At 40.0% G+C, this 23644-nt stretch overlaps 1 protein-coding gene across 1 annotated transcript in view; it reads left to right on the forward strand.

The window, feature by feature from the left end:
* LOC111870260 (peroxidasin) overlaps positions 1-23644 on the forward strand; it is a 385708-nt gene that overhangs the window by 28687 nt on the left and 333377 nt on the right. The window contains exon 2 of the mRNA XM_023862384.2: positions 5235-5464. Within this exon, the coding sequence (XP_023718152.1) occupies positions 5235-5464 (230 nt within the window). The remainder of the gene's footprint in view (positions 1-5234; positions 5465-23644) is intronic.

Below are 23644 nucleotides of genomic sequence, written 5' to 3' on the forward strand. Positions count from 1 at the left end.
ATTCTGTAGCCCGGTCCCACTTCGCGCGTTCCGGTTTCCTGTGCTACTGCGCTAATTTTCAATGTGTTTGCATGTCATATTAGAAAGTGCACATTTTGTAAATATGAAGTAGAAATAATTCACGGTCAAGACATGCAGCTTTACATACGATAATCAAGATCAGAGAGACAAAGCTTTAAATAAGATTTGTTTATTTTCTTTTCGATAGGAATGTATCGTGGTAAGTTATCAAAGGAATTTTCGATAAGCAGTTTTTCAAGATAGGGCAATTCCATTTGGAACACTTAACGATATGTAAAATTGAAATGGTTTCTCCAAGTATAATTAGAATGATCAAGTCAAGGAGGATGAGGTGGGCAGGGTATATAGCAAAATGGGGGAGAAGAAGAGTACTTATAGGATATTGGTGCGAAAGCTGGAAGGAACGAAACCACTGGGAAGACCAAGATGTAGGTGGGTGGACAATATTAAAATAGATCTTAGAGAAATAGGGTTTGATGGAATGGATTGGACTGATGTGGAGGACCGGTGGAGGGCTCTTGTGAACAAGGTAATAAACTTACTTACTTACTTACTTACTTACGTACTTACGCTTACTTACTTATTTACTCACTCAAGGAGCTGAGCCCTTCTTGAGGAGCCGCAAATTCTGCAGCTACTCAAGAACTTCCCAGCATTTTATGGAAGCCGAAAGTTCATTACCGTGTTCACAAGAGCCCTCCACTGGTCCCTGTCCTGAGCCATACTATTCTATCCTATCTCTTGAAGATCCATTTTAATATTGTCCGCCCACCTACGCCTTGATCTTCCTAGTGATCTCTTCCCTCCTGGCTTTCACACCAATATCCTGTATGTATTAATCTTCTACCACATTCGTGCCACGTGCCCTGACAACCTTATCCTCCTTGACTTGATCTTGATAATAAACTTTGGGGTTCCATAAAGTGCTGGGAAATTCTTGAGTAGTGGCGGCTTCTCAAGGAGGACTCAGCTTCATGAGTGAGCGAGTAAATTATGCATTTGAACTAAAATTCAGAAAGTTTAGAATGTAATGCTTTGTGAAATATTAAGAAGTAGGCTAATCGAACTAACTTTATGGAGCAAAGTCATTGTTACCTACTTATTATATCTTACTTAACAACTTTTCCGACTGCTAGGAATATATGATATCGTATGATGATTATGATTACTGAATAATGTATAGGAGGGGATGTGGAAGGAACCGGTCGAAGTCTAATGTGAGATTCAAGCCCGGAATTTGCCTTACGGAGCTGAGTAAATCCTTGAAGAATCTCAGACAGTGTAGTCAGTTTTCGGTTCCGGATTTCAACACAGTATCACTGAAATGTGGAGCAGGAATGCTAGTCACTGAACGAATATATCTGGAGATTCTTGCTAAGGGAGCTTAATGTCACTCACCAGTTAAATAATTGTGTTCAGAAGATCCTGCCGCTACACTATAATTTTAGCCATCTGAATCCAGTGTGATTGAACTTTCGTGCTTATAGATATAAGCTTATAGATATATAGATATTTATTTCGAAAAATTATTTTGAGTGAAATGATATATGAAAAGAAAATTAATAGAATATAACTCGGACTTTAAGAAAAAATTAATATTCAAGTTTCAAATTGACGTCCTTTAACTTTCTTCGAATAGTATCTTTAAAACGAGGAAATAACTGTTCTCCTTTTACTGTTGTCAGTGAACTCCTTCAAGCCTGTGTTCAGGCTACCAGTCTGGCTCGGGTGCTTGGCAAGTTGCCGCAATAGCATTGAACTCTAAACGACTTCGGAAGTTTGCAAAAAAAGAACGCTCATACAAAGGACCTTAATTATCACTATAATTCTAAAAAGAAACCATCAGCGTTCTAGGGCAATGAATTAATGATTCTTCGCCTTCAGAGAGAATTCGTCACGGTAGCCGCGAGGTCTAAGGCATGCACTGTCTTCGCTCGCTCGGAAGCCGGGATCGTGGGTTCGAATCCCATTCAGTGCATGAATGTTTAGTGGTTGTTTGTCTGCATTTTTCTGTGTTTGTTTAGATCGCGAGGCCTTGCGACGAGCTGATTACCCGCCCAAGGAGTCCTACCGAAAGTCTAAGATCTAGTAAATATATTAGTGTTTGTAGCAAGCAAAGTAGCTCAATTGGCATGCACTGTCTTCGATCGCTTGGAAACCGGGATCGTGTGTTCGAATCCCACTCAGGGCATGGATGTTTAGTTTGTGTGTGTGCGTTTTTCTGTGTTTGTGTACAGGTAGAGGCCTTGCGACCAGCTGATCACCCGCCCAAGGGGTCCTACCGAATGTATAAGATCCAGAAAACCCGAAGTGAACGGAGATGTTCATGGAGGCAGGCCTAGGCCCACTGGGGCTGAAGTGCCAAAGAAAAAAAAAGACGTTGCAGTTGTTCTTAATTGAACACAAATTAATTAAGATGTATGAGAAAGGAAGGTATATCTCCTAATATTGTTGACTTCGGTACTAGGTGAATGTAAGCTCTCAGCATTACCCTCTGGCCTCTTTACCCCCAGACAAATAACTGCCATTGTCTTTTGGATAGGAGACTTGCTGGACCCTGTAACAAGATTGGACGATGTGGTGAACAGACAAATTTTTTCCCCTGTCGAGAAGCGAACCTCTATTTCTTGGTTGTTCATCTACAACCTATTCGCAATACTGGCTGATCTGTACCGAACCCTGTACTTCATGTTTGTACTGTTTGAATGTATTGATATTAGGAATGATAATTCACGATTCTCAGAGTCTTTCAAGCAATTCTGGAACATAGAATATGCAGTTAACTTGCACAGACTGACAGTGACTCCCGCTTTATAAGCGGAACATTTAAATCAGTTAACTATAAAAGAGCATATATTAAATGTCTAATGAGAGAACATGTTCCATCTGCTAAGTAACTTTTCAGTTATGATTTTTGGACTTTTTTTTTTTGTTTCTTGTGGGGTGAGGGGAGATTGAGTCCACTTGGTACGTCGGCCACTAATTGACCTGCTGTACCAGCCCCGGATGATAGGTAATGATTGTGGAGCAGTCGTAGGAATGAGAATTGGCAGGGAAAACCGAAGTAGCCGGACAAAACCTGCCTCAGTGCCACTTATCCACCAAAAATCCCACATTACCGGACCACCACTGTGGGAAGTTAGCGCATTTTTATTTTAAATTAATAGTACTTTCATCTTAAAACCATGTATGTTTTCAAACGTCAGGATTATTTTCTGACATCTCAACAAAAATAAATCAGGCCTGTGAAATGTCTAATAACGGTAATAATCCTATTTTGAGAACAGTAATAATTCAGGAATTTCTAAACCATTATAAATGTTACATGTAAGTAGGTAGTTCGTGATGTTATCGAGACTAAATGAACTGTAGTTCAGAACTGCTGGAAGGATGCCAGCTACTGCATGTGTTGCAGCAATCTTATCCTTGCGGCTACATGTCAAGCGACATAGCAGTCCCATTCGTCTGGTCCCACGGGAGCAGATACGAACGAAACACGAAATTCCACGATTTCAGATCGGTTTGTTCAGATTTGTACTTACCCTCCTTTTTTGTGCCGACACAACACTGTAGTGTGAAGCCATAGAGATCTTTATAAAATCTCAACCTTAACAAGAATCATTAGATATGTAGGAAGCAAATTAAAACGGACAAGTTCTTCAACAACAGTTATTCTCACAGAATTACAATTTGTTAAATATTAGATTGTCCTCTCGGCTGTTTATTTAGGTCTACTCTTACTTCAACATTAGCGGCCTCCGTAGTCTAGGGGTAACCTTCCTACCTCATGACTCAAGGTACGCGGGTTCAAACCCGGCGGAGGTCGTGGAATTTTTAAGAGCGGAAAAATTCAGGGAACAAGTCCTCCGGGAGGGACTTTAAGCCGTGGATCCCGTGTCGTAGCTTTACGGCACGTAAAAGAAGCTCATGTCTCTAGGAGACCTGAGCAAAATTAGGCAAAATGTTTCCCGCCCAAGTAGTTTCCAATGCCTCCGGTAGATGGGGACGTTATCGGGTACCACTGCCAGTAGAGGGCCGACCTCGCTGGCAGAAAGGGGGAGATAGCGGGCACCAGTATCGGTAGGGTATGGCGACAGTAGAAATTAAAGGGGGACGTACAATAGACTGTCAGTCGCGATGCATGGGGAAACCCACCCGCTCTATACTGAATAACTGAATACTTCAACATTCACCATAAACTTTGAACAAGTTTCAGTCTTTTACTTTCGATAAGTTTTGCTTACTCTAGGCGTTTCATGTTACTGGTTTTATATCCTACGTTCCATTACAAGAGCTCTGTCCAATGAAAGCCAACTGACGTTTTGGAGGAACATACTGTCTTCGTATTCATGTTAGAAGAGTGAGCCAAGAAAAAAATAAACGGAAACAGGTGCAAGAGAGTGAAGGTTGTCACCACCAGTATTCCTGTGAGTGGTTAGACGGCTCGAGGGGAATACAGGGGAAGCACTTTTCAGTGAGGAGTACAAGTGCTCGAGAGTATTGTTGAGAGAGGTGTGTGGGAATGATTCTGTGGTACATCTTTCCGTGGCCTCAGTATAGTAAATAAATATCACTTCGTGCTACACCTTCACGCTCTTGTACGTGTGCCTTTATTTGAGTTATATGTTCATTGTTGCATACTTTACAGGAGGACTTTAATTGTTTTTTGCATCCTGTTGTGTATTTAATTAATATTAGAGTTAATTTTACCGACCACACAACATATTATTACACTACATGTTTCGACCTCAAGAGGTCATCCTCAGATGTATGAACACAGCTTTATAATTACACGCAATGACATTTGTCTTTTCACTTATTCGATCCTGTATCTTATTCAGGCCCACGCTCAATAATAAATTTTAACTTTTGACATTTAGAATAATATTTTAACTTGTGTTTTGTGAGACGAGCTTGATATATTATTGAGCGTGGGCCTGAATAAGATACAGGATCGAATAAGTGAAAAGACAAATGTCATTGCGTGTAATTATAAAGCTGTGTTCATACATCTGAGGATGACCTCTTGAGGTCGAAACATGTAGTGTAATAATATGTTGTGTGGTCGGTAAAATTAACTCTAATATTAATTAAATACACANACAGGAGGACCTCGAGGATTCAAAAGAGTCTTCCTGTTAAGATATTAGAAAGACGAGATAAAAGAGCGTACAGCGTTTTGGAAATCTCTGTATTGTTTTGTCTGTTTGCAGCCCTCAAGACGCATAGTGGTGACCCATTCGACTCCCTTCCTAAAAGCTTTTGGTACGAATTTTCGTCCCCATTCACTGAGTCATATGACGATCTGACAGAGCCGGAGCCCAGAACCACGCCGGATCCATTACCGTTCTTCGAGGACCACGCCAATTCGACGAATGTGACGACCCAATTGGGCAGCGCAGTGTTTCTGCACTGCAAGGTGCAGGATCTGCGGGACAGAACCGTGAGTTACGCTGTTCTTCAGCTTCATATTATTCTCGCTGTCTGTTTCTTATTTTCTTTTCATTTTTACGAAATATTTTATCGAAACGTCATGTCATGCATTTAAATAAGTTCTACCAATACAAATGTATGTATAGAAAATAAAAAACTTAACTCCGTGGCCTATATTCCTCAAACGAAGTATACCGACCGAGCGACAGCCGCTTGTCGGCGAAGTTAGTACCACCTTTTACGGATAGAGGTTGTCACGTGCTCAGCGTAACTGATTCTCACGGCCGTTAATATCGGTTTTCTAGACTGGAGCCGCTATTTCCTTGAAACTGTACAAACAACGAAACAAACTCCGTGGTTTTAGTCCACAAGCGAACTATACCGACCGAGCGACCGCCGCTTGTCGGCGAAGTTATTGCCAACTTGTGCGGATGTGTCGCGTGGTCTGCGCAACAGATCCCCAGGATGTTAATCTCGGGTTTATAGACCGGAGCCGCTATTTCCTTGAAATATTTCCTCAATTATCCTCGCGGGGCTGAGTGGACCCCGTTCCAGATCCACTACTTCTCAGAAAATTTGGCAGCGCCGGGAATCGAACCCGGACATCTGGATCTGTAGGCAGGAACCCAGACCATTAGACCACAGAGGCTGTCCGATCAATACAACTGTGTGTATAAATAATTATTTTTTCAGTTAATACGCTACTTATTTTGGCCTATCTGGCAGTTATCTGACTAATCTTGCGTTTGGTATTCACACGTGGTTTATCTGCTGTACATTGGTCGGTGTTCACAGTTGGAGTCTAGATATCGTGACAGCTACAACAATTGTATTGTTCTTGAGAAAATGTTTTTTTATTTCGTTCTTTTTCTACTCCTGTCTTTCTTCTCTGATATCTCATAAAGGAACATGTTTCCTGTACAGTCTTTGACGTCTTAGATGCGCAGGCAGTTGCAAAAGTAGATGTGTGAATCTCGCAGAAAAAACAGAGATTGCTTGAAAGTATGACTTATCTTTCATTTCCAAAATGCATTTCTTTGCCATTATTTGATTGGAATACTGCTTTTATAAATAACATTTCTTACAGTGTTCAATTAATTTCTTACTCAAAGATCTATGGTTCCTTTCCTCAAGAATCATATAAGTACAAGGAGATGTATTAGCCTCTTAATAATGTGCATCTGTTACAAATAAGATATTTAAATGTATATAAAGTATGCAGTCTGCACAACAATAGTCTCTATTTAGAAAACAAAAAAGATACTACTGTATCAACATTTGTTTATGTTGCGTTTGTAAAAACAAAATCTAAGGTCTAGTGGCCAGAGTTCCTGGCTACACATCCAGAAGTATCGGGTTTGATTCCCGGCACTACCAGATGTTTCTGAGAAGTAGTGGATCTGGAACGGGGTTCGCTAAGCATCGTGAGGACAATTGAGGAGCTATTTCAAGGAAATAGTGGTTCCGGTCTAGAAAACCGAGATTAAAGGCCGTGGGAATTTGTTGCGCTGACCACGCGACACCCTCTATCCGCTAAAGTTGGCACTAACTTCGCCGACAAGCGACGGTCGCTCGGTCAGTATAGTTCGCTTGCGGACAATAGGCCAAGGAGTTTCGGAGTTGATACAATAGTGTCTTCTTTGTTTTTAAATACAGAATATTGATTTGTAGACTGCATACGTTATATACCTTTATATACCTTAAATGTATTTAGACATTTTGACGACAAACGAAATATAACAGAATCATATATGAGATTGCAGACAGATGTAATATCCACTACAACAATGAACTCTGTAATGTAACTTCACACTGGAGTTAAAACTGGTATGTAGTTGGTTCACGGTATGATTTGAAACAGTTCCTTGTTTTGTGTGCACTATATTTACGGGATTTATGTCAGAGGCCCTGGGAACGGAGGTAGCTCCCAGGGACACGTATTCAGACAGAACTAGACGCAGGTGTGAGAAGTATCAGAGGCGAAGAGGAATGAATCCGCTTTGCATTGCTGCAGTATGCATAATGTATGCAGTAGAATGCGGTCAGGCATTGTGGAAAAGAAGACAGAGTTTGAATGACCGGAATTTCAAGGACATGAAAGAAAGAAGCAAAAAAAAAAAGGCTTCCTGGATACAAATTCCGCAGTGAGAAATCCAGGCAGGCAGAATAGACTGAACTCTCTTACATTAACTAAAGCATGATATATTTAGTCTCTATGGAAAAGCTGTGAAATTGAAACTTCTATATTATTATATTATTATCACGTAATCTTATTGTTAGAAAAGGGGTATACAGGACACAGAAAATAATAAATTGGAAAATGAAAAAGGAACTGAGTTATGCACCGAGGAATGAAAACAGAATTAAAGGAACATGTTAGTAGTAAATAAACTTATTGAAGAGGTTGGATGAGAGAACAAATAATGGGTCTCGTCATAATGGAATATGATCATTTGCTAGGCAACGGCTAGGCAAGCCGCTGCTTGGCAATAGCTATTGTATACTTGTTTATTTTTCGGTCGTTACATATAAGTGTGTCTGAGTGCCACAATATACAGTATATATATGTTGGAAAATATGTAATATTTAGTTATATGTAATTATAAAAGCCAGAGACACTAGCATAGAACAAAACTTCTCTGTGCTGCATTTTTCTGACACATAAACGTTACAAATATAATCTATATTCACTTTCACCGTTGATAAATCAATCATAGTGGTGTATACAAAACTATAATTTTGCCTGTGGTTCTGTATGGGTGTGAAACTTGGTCTCTGACATTAAGGGAGGAACATAGCCTGAGGACGTTTGAGAACAGGGTGTTGAGAAGAATATTTTGACCGGAGAGGGATGAAGTGACTGGAGGTTGGAGAACACTGCATAATGAGGAGCTCCATAATTTGTACTCTTCTCCAAGTATAATTAGAATGATCAAGTCAAGGAGGATGAGGTGGGCAGGGCCTGTAGCATGAATGGGGGAGAAGAGGAATGCATATAGGGTATTGGTGGAAAAGCCAGAAGGAAAGAGACCACTGAGAAGACTAATGGACAATATTAAAATGAATCTTAGAGAGATAGGATGGGGTGGCATGGATTGGATTAATCTGGCTCAGGATAGTGACCTGTGGAGGGCTCTTTGAACACTGTAATGAACATTCGGTTTCCGTAAAATGTTGGAAAATTCTTGAGTAGCTGCAGATTTGGCTTCTGCTAAAGAGGGGCTCATCTCCATAAGTAAGTAAGTAAGGGGTGTATTGGTGTGTTTGTTATATAAAAGTTTTCGTTTGAAGAAAATGAACATACATTATATGTGTATTAAGAAATATTACGGTATATGGCAACTGAAACTATGTAAACAGTCAATTCAAAGCGCGTTTCGTTGGGTAGTAGGAATGGGTATAAGATAAATTGGATATACAATCAAACAATATCAATTGCAGCTGCGTTCTCTCAGTCTGATATGATTTATTCTAGGCTTGGTAATGCATTGCACATTTTTTACTTAATAAAATTTTGCCCAGTTATGAAGGTCCCATTACTCTTGTAAAATAGTTGATGTCAGTCATGTTGATGGATTTCCCAGCTAACAAGGATACTTAATTACCCTACTAGTGACATATACAATCAGCCATAATTTGCCGTCCTCATTAAATGCCTCAATAAATACCGGGGAGGGGGTTGTACTTGAAAGAGGAGTCCCTTAAAATGATTATCAAAAGGTTCAGAATTATACATGTACTTAAAGAGAATATGCAGTGAACATATCCGCAGAATATTGAAAAGTAAATACCGTCCCGTGTTGCCTATGTAACGGGATTATAAATTCACCCAGGTCTCGGATTTAGCGAATAAGTTTACTGGCCAATCTCTTCTACAATTCCCAGTACAATTATCAACCACTTATAACGTCGTCAAACGTTTCTTGTAACACTGCTATAGTTACTTTTTGCACCGCTGATCTCGGTTAAGTCTTCATGTCCCTCGGAGCTACCTGAAGACTGGCTGCTCCTCTAAGGTCAGTTACAAACTGCAAATTGCTAACTTCACTCGTCTGCCAAGTCCAAGTCACTTTGCGACTGACGGTCGGTCAGTCAGTCAGTCAGTAAGTCTTGGTGTCGAGCCCCATCTGGGGCTCATGACCAGATATTTAATATTACAATTCGACAGTTAGGTCTTGTTTCTGTGGGGCGCCCTCTCTCACGAGAGGACGGGTCTGTCTTTTGAATATGCTGCTGGCCCTTGCCAGCTCTAATTCAAGCCAAGTCCAAATCCAAGTCACATTGCGACTGATGTTCACTCAGTCAGTAAATCTTGGTGTCGAGCCCCATCTAGGGCTCAAGATCAGATATTTATTACTGTTTGGCATTTACGGTCTTGTTTTTGTGTGGCGCCCTCTCTGACGAGAGGACCGGTCTGCCTTTTGTATATGCTGCTGGCCATTGCCAGTGCAGTCATTCTCGGGTCTGAGTCCGAGGATGACTACACTGGCAAGGCGTGTTGAAATTGGAGTCTTTTATAACCTGCTTTCGGACGGAATAGAGAGCACCATGTAGGAGTCTTTGGTCTCGACCGCTGTTATGCAAAGAAACTTTTGTTGTCATTTCATCTCCGGGGTAAATAAAGTCACGCAAAATATTATTTCATATTGTCATATTCAGTTTTACTAGAACTATTACGGCCTTATCTAAAAGTGTGTGTTATTATTAACCTTTGAATTTTACTTTTGAAAACATCCTACTGTATTTTTAGCTACTACGCAACGGTTTATATACTAACAATGGCAGTAGAAAGTGTGTTAATTTTTATCGAAAGCATTAATCTCAACAAAATGATCAGTTTATTTTCACATTATCCATAGTCCAAATTTTTGTCTGGGACGAAATTTCGGTTCAAAAGTGGGTACTAATTCCAATGATTGTGCCTAATAAAACGGGCTTTTTGACTCAGGAAGGAAAAAGCACAGTCTACGAAACGCTGCCCGAAATAAAATTACAATGATGTATAATGTAGGAAAAATTTTGGCTGTTTCATTTTTTATTGCTAGTGAGGTGGGACTAAGTCCTTGTACTGCGGACACTTCTGGCCTATTGTACGAGCCTCAGATGATAGGTGAGGGTGATTGTGGAGCAATTGGGGGAATGAAGATTTGCAGGGAAAACCGATGTACTCGGAGAAAACCAGTCCCACAGCCACTTTGTCCACCACAAATCCCACTTGACTAGACCCGGGATCGAACCAGGACCGCCGCGGTGGTAAGCCAGCGACTAACCCCTTGAGCTATGGCGCGGCCCAGCTGGTTGTTTTATTAATATACTGTCTTCACGAACTTTTAGATTAATCTCACTTATTTCTTTGTCTATTTTTGATACCAAAGAATGAAGGTAATTTACTATTTTGTGCTTTCCGTATGCGTTTATTACTCATTGTATAAAAATGTTGTAGGCAATAATACAGTAAACCTTTTTGCAATCAATGAAATGAGAATAGTTGATTTCAGTTTCGTAAATTTAAGTTTTATATCTAAATTAAAAATTTATTTCATTAGTCGCAAATGTATTGTTTGCTTGTAATCATGATATTGTGGAAAACGATAAAAGAAATTTCGTGTAGTTAAATCCGTTGGAAATATCTGCTAATATTATTCCTCTGTTTAATTAAACTCTACACCATGAAGGCTCAGGTGGGATTTAATGCATAATTAGTTACCAATTTCAGTACTGGACTGGCGTGAATGATTGTCTTCACGCTCCGGCCGCTTTACATTTGGGAGAAATCCCTTCAAAGCCCATAGGATAGGAGACTGGATAAGTCCTGGCTTCTATATGGACGTAATTTTGAAGACTTTCTGCTCTACGAAGTTCATGTCTTAGCTAATAACTACACTGGGAATTCTTGCTATGTTCGTAGCTGAAATTCTATTCCACTTTAAGTTCCCGAGAATATTTAGAATCTGTTACTAATGAAACACAGTAAAGTGAAAATTACATAATTAAGACCAGGTCATATGAGTTTTGAAGTTTTCTCGGTGGTAGAAGTTTAGATTGTGTTCTTGTGGTTTGTTGCACCGTGCAATCGTTTGAGTGGTTACCCACATTTTGTATATCCTGCTGCCCCCATAATGAAAACAGCAGGTGAAAACGACGATAATCTCTTACAAGGCTACACGGTGTCACAGCTAATCTACGAACCAATCACTTTTCATTGGAGTTATATGTGATCACATTCTGGTGTTTTGTCTGAAATCTTGTAAAATTTAATTTATTTAATAATTAAATTTTGGGATCCACAACATAAATTATTTAAGAATTATGTCTAATGTCATATAACGCCTGTACAGTACATGTCAACCGACGTTTCGGAGGAACTAATGGCTTCCATATTCAGAGTCAAGATAGGAATTTTCACAACCACTGCTCTGAGAGCCTCAAATCCTATGAAATTTCCTTTTGTTATAGAGTAAAGCTATCCAGTTTCTTGAGATACAATATTTGTCGTTAGAGAGTCAGCCATGGAAAACTATTAAAGCTGTAGAATATGTGATTTCGTGGAAAGTTTAGAATGCAACACCACTTAGTAGGGTGTGTCACTTAACTCGTTAAGTATAGCCTAGCGGCCTCCGTAGTATAGGGGTAACCTTCCCACCTCATGACTCAAGGTACGCGGGTTCAAACCCGGCGGAGGTCGTGGAATTTTTAAGGGCGGAAAAATTCAGGGAACAAGTCCTCCGGGAGGGACTTTAAGCCGTGGGTCCCGTGTCGTAGATTTACGGCACGTAAAAGATCCTCATGTCTCTAGGAGACCTCTGAGCAAAATTAGGTAAAAAGGTTCCCGTCCAAATAGTTTCCAATGCCTCCGGTAGATGGGGAAGTTATCGGGTACCACTGTCGGTAGAGGGCCGACCTCGCTGGCAGAAATGGGAGATAGCGGGCACCAGTATCAGTAGGGTATGGCGACCGTAGAAATTAAAGGGGAACGTACAATAGACTATTAGTCGCGGTGCATGGGGAAACCCACCCCCTCTATACTGAATAACTGAATAAGTATAGCCTATATTGTAATGTATGTCAAGGAAATGGGTAGCTTTACTCTGTATTGTAATAACAATGAATTAAATTAAAGAAGTGCTGCTGTTGGTCAGCAATGTTAACAAATGGCAGGACATGTGTTCTCTCCTAGTGTCATATTCGAAAGTTGTAGGTCTGTAAGCAATACTCCGGAAGTGGAGTATCTACGTAGTTCCAGGCATGGGGATTGCTATCATGCTTGTTCACAAAGTAAAGTTTTTACGGAATATCAGAAGAACACATAGTCTTCCGATATGGAGATATGGGGTGTTGAGAAACCTTCAATACTTTTTGCACTTTTAATTGTTTTCGATGTTTCAGAGATTTTGGTCCTTTTAAGACTAAGATTACTGTTTAGAATAATGTCCATTTTTATGTACGAACAGATTATCGTAAATGTTTACGTTACTTGTCATCTTTAACCTACGTGGAGAACGCATATAAAAGCTTAGAGAAGACAACTAGAGCTCAAAACGAGAAATATGAATTGGTTAATCGACGAAGAATCACAGCTATCTCTTGAAAACAAAGTAATCATATACAAAACAATAATCAAACCAGTCTGGACCTACGGGATAGAGTTATGGGGATGCAGCAAACCTTCCAACACAAAAATTCTCCAAAAGTTCCAATCCAAAATGCTAAGAAAACTAGTTAAAGCTCCCTGGTACGTATCAAACGCTACCTTACACAATGATCTAAGCATACCATATGTAACAGAAGATATCAGAGCCTACGCGGAGAAACACAAAAACCGGACCACTCAAAACAACAACCAACTAATAAGAAACCTCTTCAACCAACCAGCAACAGAAAGAATACTAAACAGAATGTGGCCAGAGGATCTCATTAGATAAGCACCAGAGAATCATCGGAGGATGATACCTGCTTCAATATTACACACACCCATCCCTTTCACTAATTACTCTATTTATGTATATTGAGTAGATTGTAAAATAAAAATAAAAAACTTGTCATTTTTATTATTAACAGATTTTAAATTTCAGCTTGTAATTGGGAAATATTATTTTAAGCCTCTGAAATATATTCGTAACAGTAAGATGTCTATATATATATATAGGTGGGTGAACAATATTAAAATGGATCTTAGAGAGATAGCATAGGATGGTATTGATTGAATTAAACTGGCTCACAATAGAGACCAGTGGAGGGGTCTTGTGAACACGTTAATGAACCTTCGGTTTCCATAAAATGCTGGGAAATTCTTGAGTAGCTGCAGAATTGGCGGCTCCTCAAGAAAGGCTCAGCTCCATGAGTATATATGAGTATGAGATGTCTGTACAGGTATAAGGACCAGTAAAGTTTGAGGAACTGTACTGGGAATACACGTGTACTCTAAAATCATCTTGTGAGAGAGTCACATTATGGCGAACAGTCGCACATTGGCGGAGCTAACGATCAACGTTTGAAGACCTGCTCGATTTCCATCATCAGAATCCATTACATCTACCGACAGCCTCAGAAGATGTTAGTGCGTGTATTCCCCGCGGAAGCTTTACGTCATATACGCTGCGTCTTCTCTTTAAGTGCGCCTTTCTGCTATTAAATTTCAAGAGAATTCCCTCTCTAGTAGAGGAATGCTGTTCCATTCTTATGTAATAAATCAAAGTTAATTACTAATGTAAGCGGGGGCACAAGTTAGCGTAGTTGGTTGAGGCACTATGCTACAAGCCGGAAGGTCGCGAGTTCGAGTCACGATGAGGTGGATTTTTTCAGTCGACCTAATCCTTCCAGCCGCACTACGGCACTGGGGTCGACTCAGCCTCTAACAGAAATGAGTACCAGGAATCTTCCTAGGTGGTAAAGGGCGGCCGGAACGTAAGGCTGAATACATTACCGCCATCTATGAGCCAATTTTCTACTGAAAATGTGGGAACCTATGAGCCTTCACGTCCTGTTACAGGGTCCGCTTTACTAAAGTAAGCTCTTGTGTCTATTATTTGTATCTTGTTTTCCGTCCGTAATGCAGCAATAAAAATTTAAATTACACTAAAACACGTTTAATTCACTAAGAATTCACTGAACATACATATTTTTAGTGATATTTTAAACATTTAATGAACATTTTAGTGAATTAAATGCTGATTAGTGTCGTTTAAAGTTAAGTTTTTGCACTATAGACGGAAAACAAGACTACAAATGATACGTCATACTCACTACCATGAAGAGTGCAGATTGCCAGTACGCAAGACTTCACGCTGATAGCAAAGCGTTTCATGTCGATATTGCCTTGACAGATTCCAAAAATCTTCGGCAGGCAAGTTCGGCGATGCCCCTTTTTCTTCAGTATATGCTACTGGTTGTCTCTGCTAAAGAATTATATTTTGCATAAACTATCTTTGAACGAGCCGGTCACGGTATCCGAACGACTTCGCTCGCTCGGAAGCCGGGATCTTGGGTTCGAATCCCATGCGAGACATGGTTGTTTGTTGTGTATATGCGTTTATTCTATGTTTGTGTTGTCCTATGTTTAGACAGAGGCCTTACGACGAGCTGATCACCCGTCCAAGGAGTCCTACCGTCTGTAAAAATGACTATGAAACTGAGAAATCAGTCCTAAGCTCAAAAGTGGGAGCGAGAGGAGAGAGAGAGGGTCTGAGAGAGAGTGTGTGAGTGAGTGAGAGAGAGAGTGAGTGAGTGAATGAGTGAGTGAGTGAGTGAGTGAGTGGGTGGGTGAGTGGGTGAGTGGGTGAGTGAGAGAGAGTGTCTTAGAACGAGTTCCTAATAGTTCGTAATTACGAAACGTAATACTAAAATTTAAGAACCGGATAATGATACATACACTTTAACATAGTTTGCACTGTTCCACTCTTTTCGTTTCCTACGTTATATGAGTGCACGCGGGACGTATTTTTAAACGCAGTGGGGGAAATGATAAATCGTGACAGTGCATTGAATTTTTTATCAACGATGATCCCTTTTTGTTTGCGATACTCAAATGTGGCCATCTTTCGTCACCTATACAAATCTGCTTTCATATCTCAAGAGTTTTATTCGCCCTTACTCCAGAAACTTTTTTGTAGATATCTTCCGGACGTCCACACGTCTCCTCCCATGTATACAGTGAACATAGTTGCCACTGGAAATTTCTGATGCTATATTAAATGCAGATATTATTTGCAGTATAATCAGAAATTATACGAGCCGAAATAGCATAGCCGGTATAGCGACTGGCTACAGGGTGGACGACAGAGGGTTCGGAGTTCGAATCTCGGTAGGATCAAGAATTTTCTCTTCTCCAGGTTCTTCAGACCGACTCTGGGTTCCACCCAACCTCCTAGCCAATGAGTACCGGGGACTCTTTCTCCGGGAGTAAAACAGCCGGGACGTGAAGCTGACCACTCACCTCCAGCTAGTGCTGAAGTCAAGAAAATATGCATCTATATATCCACTCCGCCATACACCTTTATGGCGTAGTGCTTAATTAGTTAAGAACAGGGGCAACTTTACCTTTTATCTTACCTTTATAATCTGAAATTATATAACTAATATTAGTAAATCAGTATGTGTTTAAAATTTCGAGCCTACTGATTCGGTCGCTCGATAAATATCCCTTGATACATATCGAGGCGGACACTCTCTGTTATAAAATTGGGCCTATGCGTAATTTTCGCGGAACAAGCCAACAAGATGTGTGTTCCCCATAATAGCATTTCCACGAAAATTGTGCTCTGTTATAAATGTTATCAAGGGACATTTTCGTCTCGGAGCTCCTTAATAAATCCGCTTGGTTGAGTCTGCAGACGCCCATTTCCTGACGCCGTGAATATGCGGCTACTGAAGTTATATGAAAAAGACAATATTCCGTTAATTTTATGAAGAAAATTGAATCTAATAAATTGGCTGGTTAAAACGTGGAGCATTATGCGCGTTATTTTAATAGCTGTAATTTGTATATAAGAATCATAGCGCAAAGGAGAAATAGAATATAATTAATAGCACAATACACGTAATTGTATCAAATAACATTAACGCAACACGAGATTCAATATTTTAAACAAGAAATTCTGGAAAGAACTAACCTCCTAAGTTCCTTTGCTACAACACGGATTGCACAGAGAACGATGAATACAACAATTACTCTCCTGTTGCATATGTATTCGTTGCCGCGGAAACGCTCTTATAGAACCGTTTTCCATCATCGACAGAAGAATACACATACAGACATAGAGAAGAGAGAGATTTATGAAGTATTTTGTTGAGATAGGTTCAGGTGCGTACAGCAAGTATCATAAAAGTTTGTTCAGCTTTAAAAATTCATGGGGTGATACATAGACAGACAGACAGCAAGGAGATCGAATAAAGACTACTTTAATATTTTTTCAGAATAAAGAGGAAGTAGACTGAAAGTACGAATCTGATACTGTTGAACAGAAACCTTTAGTTTAGAACCAACAAATTTCTTCTGGTTCCATTTGAAACTTCGATCCTTCTAGGATGAATCCCCAGCGACCTGTATCACGATACACTAGGGCACACGAATTTTCTGCCGAAAAATATTTTAGCAACAGAACGTCCATAAATATTTATAGCAAGCTTATATTTTATTGATGCTCGTGTCAGGTCCAATAACACAGCTTACTGCATCTGTACATTCTATTTCTTATTCCGAATTCGGCGTAATGCCAGTGTGAAAATATATATGAAATGTCACTGACCTAGAAGATTTTGATACTATTTAACGGAAGGTTGACTAAGAGCTTACACGTACACTGCAGTGATGATTACTAAACATATTTTTTAAAATTATTATGATAAAACACTTCAATTTTTCTGTCCCCATCAAATAATTTTATTTGTTAAGATTTCATTTACACCCTTAATTTGACACAAAAACTATTTATATGAAATGAGGACTACAAAGGAAACCTGTACCAGATTTATAGTTACACCGACGTTGGTTATGAGGTCCACTGTCTTCAAGGAGTTACTCAATGTGGTTTGGTAGATATTTTCACTTGTGTGAGTTACTACAGACGCTGTTTGGATTGGTAACGATATTTATTGACCAGTTACATTTGTAACTACAAGTAAATATAACATTAACGCTAATTTATACACTTTACAAATCACTACACCACGTGGTAAGCATTTTCGATCTGCTGTGTCTTCACCAGTCGTTCCTGACAACGGCTTCTGACAATGGTGATTCTTTAACTGCACCAACCATGTCTTCTCTGCCCATGCTCCCTTACAGTTGACTAATATCTAAACTTATCTAGGTTATAAAATATCAGCTCGGATCGAAAGAAAACGCCGTTCATTTCCGTGGGAACGTGTTTGTTTGCGAAGGTGTTACCCAATAACGGGTCTACACGCTACAATATTATCACGTATGAGGGGTTCCGTGACTAATAATAACGGGTTCTGGTTTGGATGATTGGATTTATTGGCATTACTACTCGTATTACAATTAGAATCAATTATAACAGCTCACAGTCAGTGGTTGTCTGACCCTGACTCCGTTCCTTATTGGACTACGAGTGTCTTCTCTTCTACTGTGACTGACTTAGTTTTGATTTACGAATCGGTCACTTCTTCAGCTTTCGTTGTCCTCTGGTTAACACCCCACAGCTGAATAATCAACTTCCGAATTCTCTTATGACTACGTCCAACATTTTATCTGTTACTGATTCATTGCTGCAGGAACTTGCTTCCCGAATCGTCACAAAATTAAAATGTTATTCTTCGGGGACTTCCTGTAGTCCGGTAGATTAATTACTATTGCTTCGAAGAAACATTCTGCTTCCTTCTACGCTGAATATGGAGGCATGGGATTACTCCGAATATATGACTTGAAGTTCTCACAGCAGTGGTTACGAAGTGTCCAATCTTCTGGGTTGCAACGCCGCGTGTTCTGTGACTGTCGGACCGATAACCTGGCTGAGTTTCAAAGGACTACACGGCATCATATCTCAGAAGACAGATATCTTCAGGCCTTTCCGAAATTTTGTAATGATTTGTACGAGGTGAAGTCACTTCCCAGGAGGAGAAATCGGAACATTTTCTTTCTCTGTGACTGTCGTCACTTTAATTTCCTGTTCCAACACAAATTCAACGACCATATTTCATAACCGCGAACGTTGAGCTTAAAATCCTGATTTTATCCTAACAGCGTCCTGGTGAGTAGTCCTGGAAGTTTGTACTGCAGAGGACAGTACCGCCTCAATCACTGTGTAGTTACGTTTGTGAAAATAGAACACGTTCAAATCGTTCTCATGCACTACATGCCTTTTGGTAAACCGCAGTAAGTAATTTGAACAAATGGCGTTTTGTTATGTCAATAAAACGATCAATTTGTTACTTTCGGAATAATGGAACAGTTCCATTTCATAGATTTACTGTTATCCGTTGTGTAATATTTCCCTGTGTCCCCATCTATCTACCTTTAGGCGTAATGATCATTTTTATTGTATGTGTTATTTAATTCCATCACTTCCATGTTCGGACTCCATTCAGTTATCATTGATTTAGGCGTGTATAGATGAAAGAATTAACGATTATAATTAATGTTTGAAATATGACGTAAAAAGGTAAAACTATCCCTGTAACAGGCCGAGGAGGCCAATAGATTTGTGAGACGTCGAGGCTCTCACGTTTTCTAGATAACCGGCTCACAGATGGAGGTGAGGTTGTCAGCCTTACGCGCCGCCCGCCCTTTACTTCCCAGGAAGATTCTTAGTACTGATTTCTGTTAGAGGCTGAGTCGACCATAGGGCCATAGTGTGACTGGAAAATTAGGTCAATTGAAAATTTTCAATGACATCGGGAAACGAAACCACGACCTTCCGGCTTATAGCATAGTGCCCTCTAAAATATAAGGTCAACTATGTAAAATTTTCTTTAACCACAGTGTTTAATAAATCGGTTCAAAACGTGCTTTTGTGCCATTTGAACGTGTAACACATATGAAGATTATGGTTAGCTATGTCAGTATAGCAATGGGCCGGGATAACCCGGTCAGTTATAGTGACAGGCAACGGCTGTATGTCCGGGATTCGATTCCCAACATGGGACGAGGTTTTTCTCTAATCCACTTCACAGCGTTCAGACCGGTTGTGGGGCCCACCCACACTCCTATCCAGTAGATACCGGGGGCTATTTCCCCGTGCATATCGCCCGGGGCCGTGATGCTGGTCACTTACCTCTAATTAGTAGTACCGAGGTCAAGCATGACCTTCACTCTCCCATACGTTTTCATGGCATAGTGCTTATTTAACTAAGCACAGGGGCAACTTTACCTTTGCTTGTATATCAGTATATTCTATAGGGGTTTGATTCCTGGCAGAGGGAGTGAATTATTTTCGTCAGCGAGTCCAGATTGGCGCTGTTGAGTATCCAGCCTCAGACCCTGTTGCATTAGGAGTTAAGCGCCCAATGCATGAAACTTAGGAAATACCGTGGCCTATTTTAAGGCGTATGTCGAAATTCATCTGGAAGATTGCAGGATATTCATCAGTAACGTGTCACAATAGCAAATTTTCAACTGAAGATCGAAATGAATACTTTTGAATGCAGATAGAGTATTCTTCCCTTGATCACCCGGTATTTCTGTATATTTATCTATCAAACTTCGTGGTTCTTAGTCCGAAAGCGAAGTATACCGACCGAGCGACCGCCGCTTGTCGTCGAAGTTAGTGCTAACTTTAGCGGATAGAGGGTGTCGAGTGGTCAGCGCAACGAATCCCCACGACCGTTAATCTCGCTTATCTAGACCGGAACCGCCATTTCCTTGAAATAGCTCCTCAATTATCCTCACGAGGCTGAGTGGATCCCGTTCCACACGTACTACTTCTCAGAAAATCTTGTAGCGCCGGGAATCGCACCCAGGACCTCTGGATCTGGAGCCAGGTACTCTTGCTACTAGACCCCAGAGGCGGTCTATATATTTATTTATTTTAGTTTATTTAGCAACAGTATTTGTATAATAAAATGCTACGATGATTAGTGAATGAAGAATTTGAAAGAATAAAGAAGGGACTTGTCGTGGCCCAATTCACCATATTATCCTGAATTTTATGAGAGGTCTGTGACAAACATTAGTAAGCCTAGTCGGTCTTTGGGTCAAGAATGAACCGGGGACTTCCTGAATATGAAACAGGAGTCCTACCAACCTGTTCGCGACTTTCGGTGGTGTCACTGTTGATATTGTAACATTATGAATTAAATTTTGCCGCTGCTAGGCAACGACAAACTAAATACTTTTTCGCAGCAACGGATGCGCGCGCAACTCTGACTCAACCCTGAACAAGACAGCCATTATAAGGAGTGATAGTGACATAATGAGTTGAGGACTAGTTATGAGATGTATTAGAAGCCAGCCGCCGTCCAGTGAAAATGCGAGCACCGAAGTAGAAAATCATATATTGTTAGCAACCTTAACTTAGCGGCATTTGGTGAAAACCGTTACCGAGCAACGACTAACGAAGCCTATAATATACTGGGACATGGCTATAGTGATTTGCCAAGTGTGTAGATTGGCGATAGGGTTATAATTACTTGATAAGATTACAGTAATTCCAAGTATCCATCCAAACCCAGGGTCTAGTCACTAACATGTGATAATATTGATCTATATTATTTTCATAGATTTATTATTTTTAATATTATATTATATACTGTAATACATCGGAATAAGATAAATGTTTTAGCACAGCTGATTTTAATATGCACCATGACGGAATGAGAAAACATGCTCATAATAGCGGATAGAGAGAGAATGGAAGAGAGACAGAGAGAGAGAGATAGAGTGTGGGATTTAACTTTCTAAAACGTCGGATGGATGCGCTGCAGCGGCTGTTTCCGGGCCGTGTGTGCCCATAGTTATAAATTTCTCATCTCGCAGTGTGTTTACATTGCCATCCTAAACAAATTTACTTTAAAAATGCTTGGAACTTATCCAAATGATACCCAAATATTGGTATTGAAAACTATGAAATGTCATCTGAATACACATGGCAACAAACTTCGTAAATAGACACAAATATCAGCCTAATCGCTATTGACAGCGATGTGGTTTGGATTTGATTTTGTTGAAATGAAGTGAATAGAATGTTTCAAAACTGTTTTTCAAACACCATGTTTTGTGTACATTTTGTATGAAATGCAGAAGTCGGGTTTTATATTTCCCTTTGCAGTAACACTCTATGCACTTCATATCTCCAGTCAGATAAACGTCTGTACCTCGGAAACATAGGAAATAAGAACCACCTGTTACAGAATTCACAGAGATATTAAATGAAGTGTCAGTGATTACATTTGTCTTTTATGTAACCTTGGTGCAAAGAAATTAGAATAATTAAAGGAAAACTTGGCCGGTCACGGTAGCCGAGCTGTCTAAGGCATGTACTGTTTTCGCTCGCTTGGAAACTGGGATCGTGGGTTCGAATCCCAGTCAGGGCGTGAATGTTTAGTTTGTGTGTGTTTTTCTGTGTTTGTGTAGAGGTAGAGTCCTTGCGACGAGCTGATCACCCGCCCAAGGAGTCCTACCGAATGTGTAAGATCTAGAAAAACCGAAGTGAACGGAGAAGTTCATGGAGATAGGCCTAGGCCCACTGGGGCTCTAGTGCCAAGGGATTGGGGAAAAGGAAACCTTGACCGGTCATGGTAGCCGAGCGCTCTAAGGTATGCATGATTTTGTATCCATTGTATTGTATTTTATCAACATTATATGTATATATTTTAACATTCAAGAGCATATTGTAATAGTGGTTTCCGATTGTATTGATGTCCCTCTGAGGGTGGTCCGTAAAGAACGAAACGTGTAAGGGATGAAGGATTGAAATAAGAAAAATCTTTGCTTGTCACACTGGACGGAACTGTTTAACCTCTTTTGATATTGTTAGCGTGACGGACCAGAATGAAACAAATCACATTTTCTTAATGCTGGAATATAAACATTTGTAAAATACATATTTCAACATAACAGAATATTTTATTTACTCATGATGAGATAACGGGGTTTCTACCAAATAACCTATGTGTGAGAGCAACATCTAAAGTTTGAGAATTAATGTTGTAGAATACATTTATCGCTGCTATTAGAATGAGCTTAGAGGGATAATTAATTTCAGCGTAATTTGATGCTATCGGTTCAGATATGCAAGTGTTCTAAGCAGTCACTTTAGTGTAAAACAAAAATAAAGGTATGCCTCTAACAGGCTGTGGAGATCCATAGGGTTGTGAGATGTTAAGGTTCCCACATTTTGTACACAATCGGCTCAAAAATGGCGGTAAGGTTGTAAGCCCTACGCGCCAGTCGCTTTTACTCCCAAGAATATTCCAAAAATATTCCTGGTACTCATTTCTGTTAGAGGCTGAGTCGACCCCAGGGCCATAGTGCGGCTGGAAGGATTAGGTAAATTGAAAAAAAAAATCCAATGACCTCGTCGGGATTCGATCCCGCGACCTTCCGGCTTGTAGAATAGTGTCTCAGCCAATTGCGCTACCACGTGTTGTACTTCTGTATAAAATGGGGCCTTTAAAAATGTCATTGGAACGCGAATGTTTTTAAAAATATATGATGCGATGAAACCAATCATTTAGGAAATATTTACAGAAATGTTATCACCTGCGTATTTAGTTGTAATTGGTTTAGAGGCGGTTCAGCAACATGTATATCCGTGTCCAATGTGCATTTATCAATTAACACAATTTCCATAGTACTCTTATTATTTATTAGAACATTCGTTGACTCAAGCGATGAAAGGGCAGTCGGTCACTCGCTACCTTATATTCTATCCTATTCTGTTCTGTTCCCATTCTTATTAAACTTGAAAGTGAAGGACTACCAAACATACTCAAATATATTGTTATGAGTTTATGGCTCCTTCTGCAGCCACCTGTTCACGCTGGTTCCTCGCTCGCAGATTTTTCTACCCTGAAGATGGGGACGATAAGTTCCTCCAAAACGTCGGTTCACACAAGATCTACACGGCGTCATATCTCAGAAGACGACGTTCTTAATGATTTACTAGGTTAAGAGGAGTATGCTTTTTCTCGTCTGTGGAACAAGAGATGATCTCATAATTGATTTTCCTACTGCATTTATCAGCTTTTCCCCTTGACACTACAGCCCCAGTGGGCCTAGGCCTACCTCCATGAA

Source organism: Cryptotermes secundus, unplaced genomic scaffold, assembly GCF_002891405.2.
Source record: "Cryptotermes secundus unplaced genomic scaffold, Csec_1.0 scaffold94, whole genome shotgun sequence".
Lineage (NCBI taxonomy): Eukaryota > Metazoa > Arthropoda > Insecta > Blattodea > Kalotermitidae > Cryptotermes > Cryptotermes secundus.